The 14,574-nt window shown below is 46.4% G+C and overlaps 1 protein-coding gene across 1 annotated transcript; it reads left to right on the top strand.

Moving 5' to 3' along the window:
* Window positions 1-2,346: 2,346 nt before the first annotated feature.
* On the top strand, window positions 2,347-8,324 carry Aqp8 (aquaporin 8). The gene is made up of 6 exons (XM_048460396.3): window positions 2,347-2,508; window positions 2,608-2,855; window positions 4,220-4,346; window positions 5,354-5,568; window positions 6,913-7,047; window positions 7,669-8,324. The coding sequence occupies exons 1-6, from the start codon at window positions 2,497-2,499 to the stop codon at window positions 7,715-7,717; spliced, it is 786 nt and encodes a 261-aa protein (XP_048316353.3). The 5' UTR covers window positions 2,347-2,496; the 3' UTR covers window positions 7,718-8,324.
* The last annotated feature ends 6,250 nt before the right edge of the window (window positions 8,325-14,574 follow it).

The following is a 14,574-nucleotide window of genomic DNA, read 5'->3' as shown; positions in this document are numbered from 1 at the left end:
CCCTCAGTCTTTCCTGTACTGTTAGTCCATCTGACGATCTACTTCTCTTCAAAGCTGAGCGTACAGAGTAAAGCTGAGCGTACAGTCTTCTGATAGTGGCAACGTGTGTGTGACATAAAATGTACCCCTTAACTATCACAAGTGTGCAGCTTAGTGGCATTGAGTATCCCCAACTGTTTCATCCATCTCCGCCACTCCTATCTAGAATATTTTCAATCCCCTAACAAAAACCCAGGTTCCCACTGAACACTAACCCACTCTACTCCAGGCTCTGGAAAACACTGGCTTTTTTTTTTTTAAATTTATAGATAGATAGATAGATAGATAGATAGATAGACAGACAGACAGACAAACAGAAAGACAGACAGATAGATAGCATTTGTCCAGAGGTCAGAGGACAACTTGCAAGAGTTGGTTTATTCCCTCCACTTTGTAGGTCCTAGAGGTCAAACTCAGTTATCTAGTTAGGAAAAAAATGACTTTACCCACTAGACCTTCTTGCTGCCCCCCTGCCTACTTTTTTTCTTTTTTCTTTTTTAAAGACAAGATTTCATATAGGCAGGCTGGCCTCAGACTTCCTCTGTAGCCCAAGGATGACCTTATGCTCTCCTGTGCCCACCTCCCACGTGCTGGGATTACATGTATGTATTAGCATGTCTGGGTCTGTGTGGTGATAAGGAGAGGGCCCAACCCAGGGCTTCATGTGTGCTAAATAAGCACTTAGCCGAGTCCCATCCCGGCCCCATCTTCTTTCTTTCTGTATTTATAAATGTGTCTGTCTGGGTGCATAATATGGGTGGAATTACATTGTCCTTTTGTGACATCTCGCTGGTTTTATAATCATAGGCTATGCTATCCTGAAAAAGCGCCTTCTCTTCTGTGGCATGCCGTACAGATAGTACCTACGTCACGGAATATCCACCAGGTGAATGCGAGACAGTGTGTACAAGGCTGTTAGCCAGTTCCTGGCACATACAAGTGTGCGGTGTAACACCCAAGTATGTATTCTCAAGTTGATGGACATTATTATGTGTGCACTGCTTTATACGGTTATGATAGGTCTGAGGAGAGAGGCTTCCCCTACGGAAGTGATACAGTCTTGAGGGGAAAGACTTCCCCAATGTAAGTGTTACAGCTCTGAGGCTTCTCCAATGCGAGTGTTTAGCTCCGCTTGTGTGTGTGTGTGTGTGTATGGGGATGGGGATGGGGGTAGGGGTTCCCCACTGCAAATGTTACAGCTCTGAGAGGAAAGGAATCCTGGCAGCTGGGAGCCAAAGAATACCACAAAGTCACACTGCCCAACAAACCTCACACAAGACACTGGGAGAATGACTGCCTCTGCTCAGGTGAGAACTGGGCAGAAGACAGAGTTTACATAGGACTTCTTGGGGATCAGAGCTTTCCAGGGTGGAGATTTCCAGGGTGGAGATTTCCAGGGTGGGATTACGGGGATTTCAAATCTTGATCTTGGGCTTTCTATTCTGCGGGGTGGAGCTTGGCTGTCTCTGGAATAGCTGGGGCTGCCCTTTATAGCAGTCAGAGATTTTGTGGGCAGAGCCTGGTGGTTGGTGGTCCTCAGGGGTGGGAGCTTGGCCACTTGTGCCATGAGGGCCTTCTAGACATACTCAAAGTTAATTCGGGAATATTTCTAGAGCCGCCCTGAGCCCTTCTCACGTTCATTCACCCAAACCTTTTATGGATGCCGTGACATGGTTCAGTCCCTGTCATCTGCAGATAGAACAGCCGAGGTGAAGGAGCTGAGGGGCACTCAGTTGCATGAGTAGCTCCTGACTTCATCCTGGGCTGGGGGTTCAAAGCAGGCAGTCTGAGTTGGTGTATGTGTGGGCAGCTCATTGGTAATGCCCTGGCTTCGAGTGTCTGAGGCTGTTGGTCCCACCCATCACCGGGTTTCCAAAGTCCACCAGCTTTACCACACACAGTAGTGCCACATTGTCTCTACTGCCCCAGGCAGCCAGCCATCATCTACACACTCTTGCTAGATCAAGTTCTGAGGATGAGCGGGGGGGGGAAAAGGTCTTAGGCGGCGAGAGGACCTTTGAGGACAGAACAATAATGGTAGAGGAGTTGCCTGCTACTGACTGTGCAATTCTCTCCTGGTGGGGCCCTCCTCATACCTGTGCACACATGCTGGCCACCTTTGGACCCTGGAGAGATGAGGCACCATGGAAGGGCCCGAGAGTATGGTCTGCACGTGATGCAAGCAGGCCACACCTTTCCTGCTGCTGGCACCGAGCCCAGCAATCATTGATCCCATGCGGCCCTTGCCCTGTTGAGATTAGAAAAAAAAAAGTTTACCCTTCTGGGACACCTCCCATTCAGGCTTTATTGCTTTCTGGACACCTTTGGGGAACGTCCCCAATCCTTTAAAAGCTGCTGTCTGTAGCGGACCGGTCTCTGTCCTGGAGATAAGGGTGCACATTCTAGGGCAGCTACTGTGCAGCTCCTGGTACTTCTGGCTTGGACCTTCTTGCACTGATGTCTGGGGAGGTGAGTTTGTTGCTTGAGCAAGGGCACCAGGGTTGGGGATGGGGACTTCAGATTGGGGGCCGCTGCCACCCGTGTTTCCTCTCTTTTTCCTTACGGCAGACGCCGATGTGTGAGGTGGACCTAGGTGGGGGCAAGGTGAAGGAGACCAGCATGGCTGGCAGATGCCGTGTGTCCTGTTATGAGCGATACATACAGCCGTGTATAGTGGAACTTTTGGGCTCTGCCCTCTTCATCTTCATCGGGTGTCTATCGGTCATTCAGAACAGTCCAGACACTGGGCTCCTGCAGCCTGCCCTGGCTCATGGGCTGGCCCTGGGGCTCGTCATCGCGACCTTGGGAAACATCAGGTGAGACCAGCTCTCAGCATTTAGCCTAGTGCCAATATGGGGAGCTCTTGGGTACCCTTTTGGGGGTCTTACAAATATGGAGTGGGGTCATCTAGCTCGGCAGCCTGTGATTTCTGTGGGCAGGCCACCCTCCAAGCCTATTAAACGGAAATAATATTGTAACTATATTTTAAAGTTATTTTCCAAGCCAGCACGCCCCTATTGCTAACTATGCCTCTGCTCTATGCTGAGCACCCTTCTGATGCCATTCTGTTCTCATAAACTCACGAATCAGTCATGTTATTTCCCCTGTTCTGTTTTTTCTTCTTTGGAGGGGGGGTGGATTGTTTTGTTTTGCGAAATAGAAAGTCCACATCTCTGGTAAGAGGTACATGCGAGAGGGGGCGGAGCCAGGAGTCAAGTTCAAGCTGTCTGACTCTAGCGCCCAAAGCTGAGTGCCTCAGGAGAGTGTGGGGTGCTCAACCCTCTCCACTCTGTGGAAGTGGATTAGAAAAAGCAGAGCAGCATGGAAGATCCAGCCAGGTTTTGTTTATCCACTGTGGTACATAGAAGGCCGCTGGGGCTCTACTCCCACAAGAGGTGTTTTTTTTGGGGGGGGGGGTTAGGGGATGGTAGAAACATGACCCTTCTCTTGTTTGGCTTTTATCTTGGTAGGGGCTCAGTGGGATGGGTTGGAGGGAGGCAGGCCGTTTCCTTAAAAAGCCAACTATAATAGTGGATATTGTGCTTGGGGCATCTGACTGGGTGAACTGGGATAGGGCTGTTCTCTATCTAATCTCACTCGAAACCAGATCTAAGTGAGGACAGTGATACACTGTTCTCTGGAGAGCAAGAATGGACACTCCACTGTCTCTTTAAATGTCCAAGGGAGGCTATAAGTGGGTTTCCTGGCTGGATTTAAAGGTGAGCCACCAAGCCTGTGTGCAAGACATAGAAGATGGCAACCACTGGGTTCAGTGAAGCCCCGAGTATGACTAGCAGGCAGAGATGCACGCTGAACACACACCACCATCTTGGTTTTGCAGTCTGCTGTGTGGTGTGCAGATGTGGAACCCGGCCCCGTTTCTGGAGACTGGAGCCAGTTCTAAGGGGTCCGGGGGTATTCATGGATGTTCTCCCTATGTGTTTGTCCCCAAGGCCACCTAGGGTCTGGCCACCCATCCCCAGCTCCCTCTGAGCCTCCATCCCACCACAAGGCTCTTCTGGGAAGAGTCTTCTGGGGGACTTGCTGCATTTCTGCTTACAGCAGGGCTCAGACGGTCTAGCCTGCAGGCCCAGCTTGAGGGACAGGCTAGCTTATACAGTCTCACCTCCTGGTGAGCCTTGGACCTGGCCTCAAGGCTTCCCTTTCCTCTTGGTTGTAGTGGTGGACATTTCAACCCTGCTGTGTCGCTGGGAGTCACACTGATCGGAGGCCTCAACGTCATGCTGCTTCTTCCCTATTGGATTGCCCAGCTGTTTGGGGGACTGATTGGGTCTGCCTTGGCTAAGGTTTGTGATCACTGCTGGGACTGGTCTGGTAGCTTGTCTCCGATGGGATTCCCTTTGCCTCCCTCACTCTTTCCTTTGGGTTGATGTTCAATTTATGATTGAAATCCTTCCATCAGTCAGTCCTGGGGCTGAGGAGATGGCCCAATGGTTAAGGGCGCTGGATGCTCCTCCAGAGGATGTGGGTTTGATTCCCAACACCCACCTGGCAGCTCACAACCAGCTGGACCTCCAGTTCCAGGAGTTTCACATCCTCTTTCAGCCTCTGTGGTTTCTAGGCATGTACCTGGGACACAGACATACATGAACACAAAACATTCATACACACAAAGATAAATTATATATATATATATGTATATATATTAAAAAGCAAGCTCTTCTTAGCTGCAGGCTCCCCATCCACCAGCACTGGTGATGGAATGTAGGACCCTTGGCATGCCAGAGAAGTGCTCTGCCATAGAATACCATCCCCAGGCTGGGCCAAAGATTTTATAGCTCTACACATAATTCCACGGGCTTCTTATGCCTGCCCTCCCTCCCTGTCTCCTACCCTCCCTCCCTCCCTCCTTCCCTCCCTCCCTCAGTGCTCCCTCCTCCTTTCCATTCTTCCCTTCTCCCCCTCTTCTGACCCAGCAGTGCCTGTTCCCCTGAGGCTGACCCTTCCAACCCCTCACTCAGCCTTCCTCAACGCCTGCAGGTCCTGCCTGGCATGTCTTCAGCTTCCAGAGCTCGTGAGGCAGGCTAGTTTTCTGCTCTTTTCCTCAAAGGGGTTATATAAAGCAGCGTAGGCCTTAGGACACAACACCTGTTACCCTCAATTTTCAGATGAGCAAAGCAAGGTTCAGAGAGGTCTTGTAGCTCCCGAAGTCACACATACAAATGAGAGGAACTGGGGTGCTGGCGTGGATATGTCCGATTGCAGTTGGGTTGGAGCGCAGGCCTGCATGGCAAACCCCTGTGCCCAGCTCCCAGTGTCTCTCCGTCCTAGGCTGAGTGGTTTTTCTCCACAGGCGATGAGTCCTGAGGAGAGGTTCTGGAACGCAACTGGGGCGGCCTTTGCAGCAGTTCAGGAGCAGGGGCAGGTGGCAGTAGCCCTGGGGGCAGAGATCATTCTGACGACGCTGTTGGTATTGGCCGTGTGTATGGGTGCCGTCAACGAGAAGACGAAGAGTCCTCTGGCCCCATTCTCTATTGGCTTATCTGTCACCGTGGATATACTGGCAGGGTAAGTGTCCTTCAGCAGTGTGGTGACCATGCCCAGATGTGGGCCCACATCAGGGCTGAGGACTACAGCTCCAGTTCCCAACAGGAGCCAGGAAAGTGAGGCAGACAGAGACAGTGGGCTGGTTTGGGGCAGGTGACGGGCAGTGGTGGGGTATGTGGCATCAGATAGTGCTAGATAATTTTTGGCTGTGTGGGAATGTGGTGACCCTTCTCCTTCAGTTAGGGCTAAGTTAGAGACCTGGATTTCATAAAAGTTCCTAATTTCTGTGGTAGAAATAAAACATTTCCTCAGGGCATTGTTTCAGTCTTACAAAAAATTTCCTCTACCCATCTATTTTATTTTGAGCCACTTGTTAGTTCTGGGAGGCATTAAGGAGACAAAGTTGGGTAAGGAATCATTTTTCCCCTTGTTCAGGTAGCCAAACAGGTTCAGAAAGGCAAGAAATGACGTAGGGTCACTGAAAGTCTAAGTAAAGTGACAGACCTGGGACAGTCACCCACAAGCTGATGACGTGTGTAAGAGGTCACTTCCAAAAGTTCAGTTCCATCCTTCCTTTTGGAGACAGAACCAAACCTTTCTCAGTTTTCAGGTCTCTTTGCTACCTTGGGTGTGCTGGGAATGCAGATCAGTAGTAGCGGTGCTTTTCTGCCCTCTAGTGGCAGTTGCGTTACTTACAAGTGTGCTCTACCACTTGGACTGGCTTCGGGTACAGAACCCAAGAAGGCCGCAGGACCCATCCTGAAGGCATGGGGTCTGCAGACAGAACCTGGAGTTAGAGGTACACCTTGTAATCAAGCATCCTCTGGTGAGCCTGGGGCACATGCCCCCTTTGGTGTGCCTGGGAAACAGACCCCCTCTGGAGGCGGAGGGCACAGATATGTGACATGAGGACCTCAATGGGTCAGTCATGCTACAGTGATCATCAAGACACGCACATTTTGCCATTTATTCCTAGCTGCAGCCTATGGACTTGGACACTTTCATTTCAGAAGACTCGCAGAGAGGTTAGACAAAGGTTACAGAGTAGAATTGCCTGGACTGGACTTTGAATGTAGGTCAACTGGATTCCAAAGTGAATGATGTTCCTCGAACTTTGCTTTATAGACTTTGGAAGGGGACATTTCCATTATTAACTCCTGTCATGACTAAGCAGGCATTTTTTTTTTTTTGGCTATTGTTCTAGAATGTGTGGGGGAGTGGCCTGTATGAAGGTCACGTAGGAAAGGAATCGTCCTGTCTGCCTAGTACTAAGGTCCTTTTACAGTCTCTGAGATCCACCCAGGATGTGGATTTGAGGCAGGCCCTTCTGAGATGCTGGTGAGCTGTGTATCTGTGTGTCTGCAGGGGTGGAATCTCTGGAGCCTGTATGAACCCTGCTCGTGCCTTCGGACCCGCTGTGATGGCTGGCTACTGGAACTTCCACTGGATCTACTGGCTGGGCCCCCTCCTGGCTGGCCTCCTTGTAGGACTGCTCATTAGGTAGGAGGGTGACAGGGAGTCTTCAGCGGGTAGATTGGCACTCACTAAACTGTCCCTGTCTAGGGCCATTGGCTCCAAGTGACGGACATTCTCTTTATAAGGGGACTGACTCTTGGGAGTTAGGAGTGAGATGTTCACGAGTGACTCTGGCTCCAAGTAGTGCTCAGACATGTTTCTGGGGACTTGTAATATCTCATAGACTTTCCTTTCTCATGGGTGGGCTTCACATTGAGACAGTCTTAAAAATTTTTTTCATGTAAAAATTTTTTGCGCAATATATTTAGATCATACTCTTTTCCCCCTCGAGGCACCAACTCCTCCCAGGTCCTCCCCATTTCCCTTGACTGCGTCTAAGAGGGCTGGATCTGGGCTGGCTGTGTGGCCTTCTTGTACCATTGCACATGGCAGTGCAGTGGCCTCTGGCCATGCTCGGGGGCTGCTGTAAAACACCACTAACCACTCTGTTGCTGATTTCTGAATGGCCACCACAAGCATCCTTTTGCCTGAGGGGCTGAGCTCAGGAAGCCACCTGTCTACAGGGTTCTGGGCCTGGTGGTTGGTAATGGGAGCTGGGTCTTTCTTCCAGAGGAATGAAGACCTTACAGGACAATTGATTTTTAGGCTCTTCATTGGAGATGAGAAGACCCGCCTAATCCTAAAGGCAAGGTGAAGCGTTGCTGGTGGCGTCCTCACTGCCTGGTGTCCTCCTCACTGCCTGGTGTCCTCAGTTGCCTGTCCTGAGCCGAGGACTGGACAATCGGATCATTTCCCGCAGGGCTGAGCTCAGAAGAGTTACTGCAGCAGCAGCTGACCTTGGCCTGGCTTCTCAGGCAGACAGGATGCTGCTACGTCCTGCGCCTGTTCCCAGACCTTGGATTTCCTTTGTGTCCATGGATTGCAACTGGGAATGTATGGCTAGCAAGGCCTAAAGACAGGTGGAGACCACACAGAAAAAGTTTTTCTTCAGAGGGGGCAGGTCATAGGAGAGATGAGCAGATGGAGAATGTAGTTTCCTAGCCCTTCTCTCTCTCTCTCTCTCTCTCTCTCTCTCTCTCTCTCTCTCTCTCTCTCTCTCTCTCTCTCTCCCATACATATGTTGAGTTTGGAACCCAAGGTCTCATGCATACTAGGTGAGCACTTTGCTACTGAGCCTCCTGCTCTCCCCACCCTCTTTCCCCTTGATCCCACTGTTACAGAGGGGATTTCAGGAGCCCAAAGACCTCCTTGCTTCCCCAGCTGCCAATGTGACTTTGTATTAAATGACTGTTTCCTTCTCACTGTCTTGTTGACAACTCTTTCATTTAAGACATGGATATGGATGGGGAGGAAATAAAAGCCTGGTGGAGCTGCACAGAGTCTGGCTAAGCCTAATGGAGGCTGTTTTCCAGAGCCAATGTAGGCACTTAGGTGTGGTCCCACTTAGAGCCTATCTGCGCTCAGACAGACCCATTGTAGCACTCAGCCTGGAGCACCATGTTCGTTTTCTTAGACTCTAGTCAGAAGACCCTGCTGAAACTGAATGTAGAGCCCAAGGCCTTGATGAATGCCCAGTGCTGTCTGGATATGGACCAAGCCACATTCATTGCACTTCAACTGGGGTGAGGTGGGGATGGGGCAAAGCTGCAAGACTTCCCATGGGAGGAGCATAACAGCAAGCAGGAGAGACTAGTGGCATAGGGGTGGGAGATATGAGCAGAGTGAAAAAGAGATAAGAAGACATAGTAGCAACATGTCTTCCAGGTGAGCATGCATCTTCTCTATGAATCATGGGTCACACATAGGTGTGATTCCCAGCACCTACGTGGTGCTCATGACTGTCTCTAATTCCAGTCTCAAAAGTATTTGGCTCCTCTCTCTGGCCTCCTAGGTACTGGATGCATATGGTGCAAGGACATAAATACAGGCAAAACCCCTGTACACATAATCAAAGAACACATCAAAAAGATCATGCACCACGATCAATTCAGCTTCATGCCAGAGATACAGAGATGGCTCAACATGCAAAAATAGATAACTATAATCCACAACACAAACAGTCTGAAAGGAAAAAAACCCACACGATCATCTCATTATACAAAGAAAAAGCCTTTGACAAACCTAATATCCCTTCATGATAAAAGGAGAGACTAGGGATATAAGGGACATACCTCAACACAATAAGGGCAATTTACAGAAAGCCCATATGCAATCAATATTAACCTAAACAGAGAGAAACTTAGATGGAACATGGTTCCATTAAAATAAGGAACAAGACAAAGATGTTCATTCTTTCCATATATATTCAATATAGTACTTGAACTCTTAGCTAGAGCAATAAGACAACCCAAGAAGATCAAGAGGATACAAATGGAAAAGGAAGAAGCAAAATATATATTTGTAGGCTACACAATTCTGTACATAAAAGACCCAAAAAGCTCTGCTAGGAAACTTCTAGAGCAGATAACACTTTAGCAAAGAATCAGGATACAAAATTCACACACACAAATCAGTAGTCTGCCTATATACAAATGACAGCCTGAGAAAGAAATCAGGGAAACAGTTTTTCACAAGAGCCTATTTTTCCTCCCTGTGAAGGACTTGTATAATAAAAACTTTAGCCAGTGTGGTGGTGGCAAAAGTCAAGTGGTGGTGGCGGCAGCACACATTTAATCCCAGCACTCAGGAGGCAAAGACAGGCAGATCTCTGAGTATGAGGCCAGCCTGGTCTACAGAGCGAGTTCCAGGATAGTCAGGGATACACAGACAAATGTATCTGTGAAAAACAAAACAAAACAAACAAACAGCATCCCCCCGCTCCCCATAAAAACTGAAAAACTTTAAGACATTGAAAAAAGAAACCGAAGAAGACATCAGAAGATAGACCAATTACTGTGCTCATGGATCAGTAGGATTAATACAGTGAAAATAGCCATCTTACCCAAAGCAATCTACAGGTCCAATGCAATCCCCATCAAGATTCCAACACAATTCTTTCTTTTTTTCCAAAATACAAATTACAAAGTATTTTTTGGAGAGAAAGGATCCATTTATTTTTAATTGCTTTTATTGAGCTATATATTTTTCTCTGCTCCCCTCCCTTCCTCTCCCCTCCCCTTCTACCCTCTCCCATGATCCCCATGCTCCCAATTTACTCAGGAGATCTTGTCTTTTTCTACTTCCCATGTAGATTAGATCTATGCATGTCTCTCTTAGTGTCCTCTTTTCAACACAATTCTTAACATAAATCGAAAAACAAATTTACAATTTTAGGTTTTATATGAAAACACAAAAAAACCCAGGATAGCTAAAACAATCCCAAATGATAAAATAACTGTGGGAAGTGTTACCATCCCAGATTTTGAGTAGTACTACAGAGCTATAGTAACAAAAATAGCAAAGTATTGGCATGAAAGCAGACACGTTGATTAATGAAATCAAACTGAAAACCCAGACGTAGTTCACATACCTATGAACACCTGATTTTTTGGCAAAGAAGCTAAAAATAAACACTGGAGCAAAGACAGCATCTTCAACAAATGATGGTCAAACTGGATGGCTGCAAGTAGAAGAATCCATGTAGATCCATACTTATCATTCTACAAAACTCAAGTCCATATGGATCAAAGACCTCAACATTAAACAAGCTACTTTAATCTGACAGAAGAGAAAGTGGGGAATAATTCTGAGCTCAGTGACACAGGAAAGGATTTTCTGAGTAGGACACTGATAGCACAGGCACTAAGAACAATAATCAATAAAAGGTATCTCATGAAACTGAAAGCTTCTGTGTGGCAAAAGACACCTTGATTTGGACAAAGTGGCAGGCTACAGAATGGGAAAGAGCTTTACCAATTACACACTCAGTAGACGGTTGGTATCTTATCTTTTATAGAACTATAAAAACTGGACATCAGGAAAACAAATAAAAATGGTGTACAGGACTAAGCAGAGAATTCTCAGAAAATGAAACACAAATGGCTGAGAAACACTTTAAGAAATGATGAATAAGCCAAGAGTGGTGGCACACACCTTTAATCCCAGCACTTGGAAGGCAGAGGCAGGAGGATCTCTGTGAGTTTGAGACTAGTCTGGCCTACAGAGTTCCAGGACAGCCAAGGCTACACAGAGAAGCTGTCAAAAGAAAGAAAGAAAGAAAGAAAAGAAAGAAAGAAAGAAAGAAAGAAAGAAAGAAAGAAAGAAAGAAAGCCATTTCATTCCAACTACCATTTACATAGCTAACTGAACACAGAGAAGTCGAGCTGGTGTCTAACTAGATGTTTCACCTCCACTGACTAGTGTTCACAGTACTAGAAGGTACCAGAGGGGAGAGGTAACCATCAACCCATTGTAAACCCTGATATGTACAGTAGAGGCCTGCCTGCAAGAAATGCTGGTACACTAGTGGCACAATGTTGTAGGAGTAACCAACCACTTTCTGATTGGATTTAAGGACCATCCATGAGGTGGAACCAATATCTGACACTGCTCAGGTGGCCAAGAACCTGAGACTAGGTAGGGCCGTGGCCTAGGTGAAAACCAATGATTTTGTTTTGCTTAAGGAACACAGCAATAACATGACTCCTAATGATGTTTTGCTGTACCCATGGGTCAGGGCCTTGTTCATTATCAGAGAAGCTTCCTCTTGTAGTGTAGATGGGAAGCAACAAAGAGACTTAACAACTGGACAGTGTGCAGAGAGTCAGAGATTTTGGAAAACTCAGTTCTAAATGGCATGTCTTCATCAAACCCCTCACTTCAGGGCACAGGGATCTATGTAGAAGAAGTTAGCAACATTTTATTTTTATTTGTTTGAGTTAGCAACATTTTTAAGAGTCAATGGGGATGGAGGACTCCAAGGAAACAGTGCCCTCCAGACACAACGGGACTGATGTACACATGAATGCACAGAGACTGTACCCAGCATGCATAGTGCCTGTAGTTTCAAGCCAGATGGGGTCCCAGTGTTAAAGTGGGGAAGTGGACATGGGCTCCTCTCATCCCTAAATGAGAAGCTATCTGCAACTGACATTAGCTTGCAAAGTTAAAATTAGTTTTCTCCAATGGAATCTCACTGAGTATTTTAACCTTACTTCAGGGCAGGCTCCATGCCAAGTAGTAGATGGCCAACACAAAACTAACTCAGTGGTAATTTTGTAGACATTTGGCTTCATATTGCTTTGTTTGTGTATTTTTTGTCTTATTGGTCTTTTGCTCATATGTTATGGTTTCTGATTGTGGTTTTTTTTCTTGTGTGAGTTTTTTGTTTGTTTTGGAAATAAAGAGAGAAAGAAAGGGCATGGAGTTGGGTGGGTGGGGAGGACCTGAGAGAGTTGAGGGAGAGGAAAAGCATGGTCAGAATATATTTGAAAAAAGTTTTCAACAAAAAGGAAAAAAATTTAAAAATCATGGGTCATTTATGAAAGAAAAGCATTTTGATACTGTGGAGAAGCTCCAGGGAAAGACCATTTCAAATACAACAAAAATTCCCCCCATTTCTATAGGTTAAACAAAGCCCCCAGGGTAAAAGTGGAGGAAAGGCTCCATTACATTGGTGAGTACAAAGTCCACACATAGGCACAAAAATCCCAAATCTATCTCTCTATCTTTAAAACCCCAAAATTCTGAGTGGTCACCATCAGCATCTTCAGGAAAAGGACTGGAAATTAACAGGGCTTCTGAGGCTGGCAGGGTTCCTGTCTAGCTGGACCCTCAGAATATGATCTTATTTGGAAATAGTCTTTGTAGATTCAAGTAAGGAACCTATCAATATGAGACTATATTGGCATTGGGTGCTAAATACAGTTGGAGTTCTTGTAAGACACAGAAAATGATACATGTCACATGGAAAGCAGTTATTGAGCACACAGGAAAAAGGGGAGACTGTCACAAGTCAACAACACGTGGAACCAGCAGAAGAGGGAGGAGGCAGGAAATCTTTCCTGTGGAGCCTTTGGAGGGGACACATCCTTGCGGATACCTCAACTTTATGTCTCTTGGCTTCTAGAACTGTGGAAGAATAAATCTGTCATTTTAAGTTCCAATGTTTGTGGAAATTTTTTATAGCAGCTCCAGGAAACAAATATGGGCAGGCACTGTTATTCTCATCTTCCAGCAGCATGAAGGGATTTTGGAGTTACTCAAGGTCACAGTATGTGGACAGATCAACTTGCTAAGATGAACTATGTTTGACTTCAGGGTCTAATTTCTGTTTCAGAGTAAGGGACTTTTATGTCTTCTGCCTTGGATCTTGTCCATTTGTCTCCCATTAAAATGGGAACAGAAAGGCATGTATTATAACTTCTCACTTTATTTAAGTTTACAATTGAGTTTCACAATCCAGTTTCCATTTTGTTTTCTCAACTATAATCCCAGCATGGATATGAATTCATCTTTTTAATTTCACATTATGTGGTTTAGTGTTTCCTCTATAGAAGGGTCTCAGAACGCACCACTCTTAGACAGTCGAAATCTTGTATTCAGTTGCTATACTCAAGCCACCACAGACTTCGCTCTGTAATTAAAGGGACGGTCAGAAGAACTGCCATACTGGGCTACACTTTTTGGCCACTTACTACTACAGAGACACATCTAGACACTGGCACTCTGGAGTGACTCAGCAATCAAATGTCTTGAAGTCTTTGGATAGTATTGAAGTTTGTAGCACAAAGCAGCAGGTTATAAAATCCATGTGAGTCAGGTGGTAGTGACAGTGCACGCCTTTAATCCCAGCACTTGGGAGGCAGAGGCAGCTGTATCTCAGTGAACTTGAGGCCAACAAGGTCTACAGAGCAAGTTCCAGGACAGCCAGGGCTATGCAAAAAAACCCTGTCTCAAAAAATAAAAAAAGTCCATGTGATAAGAGTGATAGAAACCCTTCATCTGGAATCCACTCTGTATTTAGTGGTTGGACTGAGTCATCTTACCATGCCATTCTTCCTATGGTTTCTGGTTGTATAACTGAGAATATACATGCAGAAATCAGCTGACCTTCTACATTGATCATGATTGTTATGGTGAGAAAGGCTACTTGGAAACCACAGAACTCTTCTATCAAAGCAGTGGTCAAGAGCAAGACTGTGAAAGGTTTGGTAGCACTCACCTGTAGTTACAAAACTAGGCTGAGGTGGGAGAATTAAGAGTTTGAGGCAAACCTGGGCTATATAGAACCCTGTCTTCTATCCTCCAAATTAAAAAAAAAGTGCAATACTAGAAAGAATGACAGAATTTTCCACCAAAAAAGAGAAGCATCCTTTTTTGCATAGGATGTTTTGACTAAAAGCACTTGGGAAATAGCTAGAGCAAGAGGGAGTGTTCTGACAATTCTTCCAGAAGAGGAGTGAAAGATTTACCTATGTGAAAGATGCTCCCCTCACCAAGAAATGTTCTCATGATGAGATGAGGAATTGGGGCTGAAAGAATTCTACACAGATCTTGTCAAGACCATGGGTCTCCCTGTGGCTCTCCCAGCCTAGTGATGTTGCTGAATCAGTACCCTGTTTATTCTGGGTGGTAGACAAGCACTCAGGCTTTGTTACTTTTTGAAGCCTT

This window comes from Myodes glareolus, chromosome 7 (assembly GCF_982192425.1).
Source record: "Myodes glareolus chromosome 7, mMyoGla1.1, whole genome shotgun sequence".
Classification (NCBI taxonomy): domain Eukaryota; kingdom Metazoa; phylum Chordata; class Mammalia; order Rodentia; family Cricetidae; genus Myodes; species Myodes glareolus.
The sequence above is the reverse complement of the archived record's forward strand: the minus strand, read 5'-3'. Positions and strand labels throughout refer to the sequence as shown.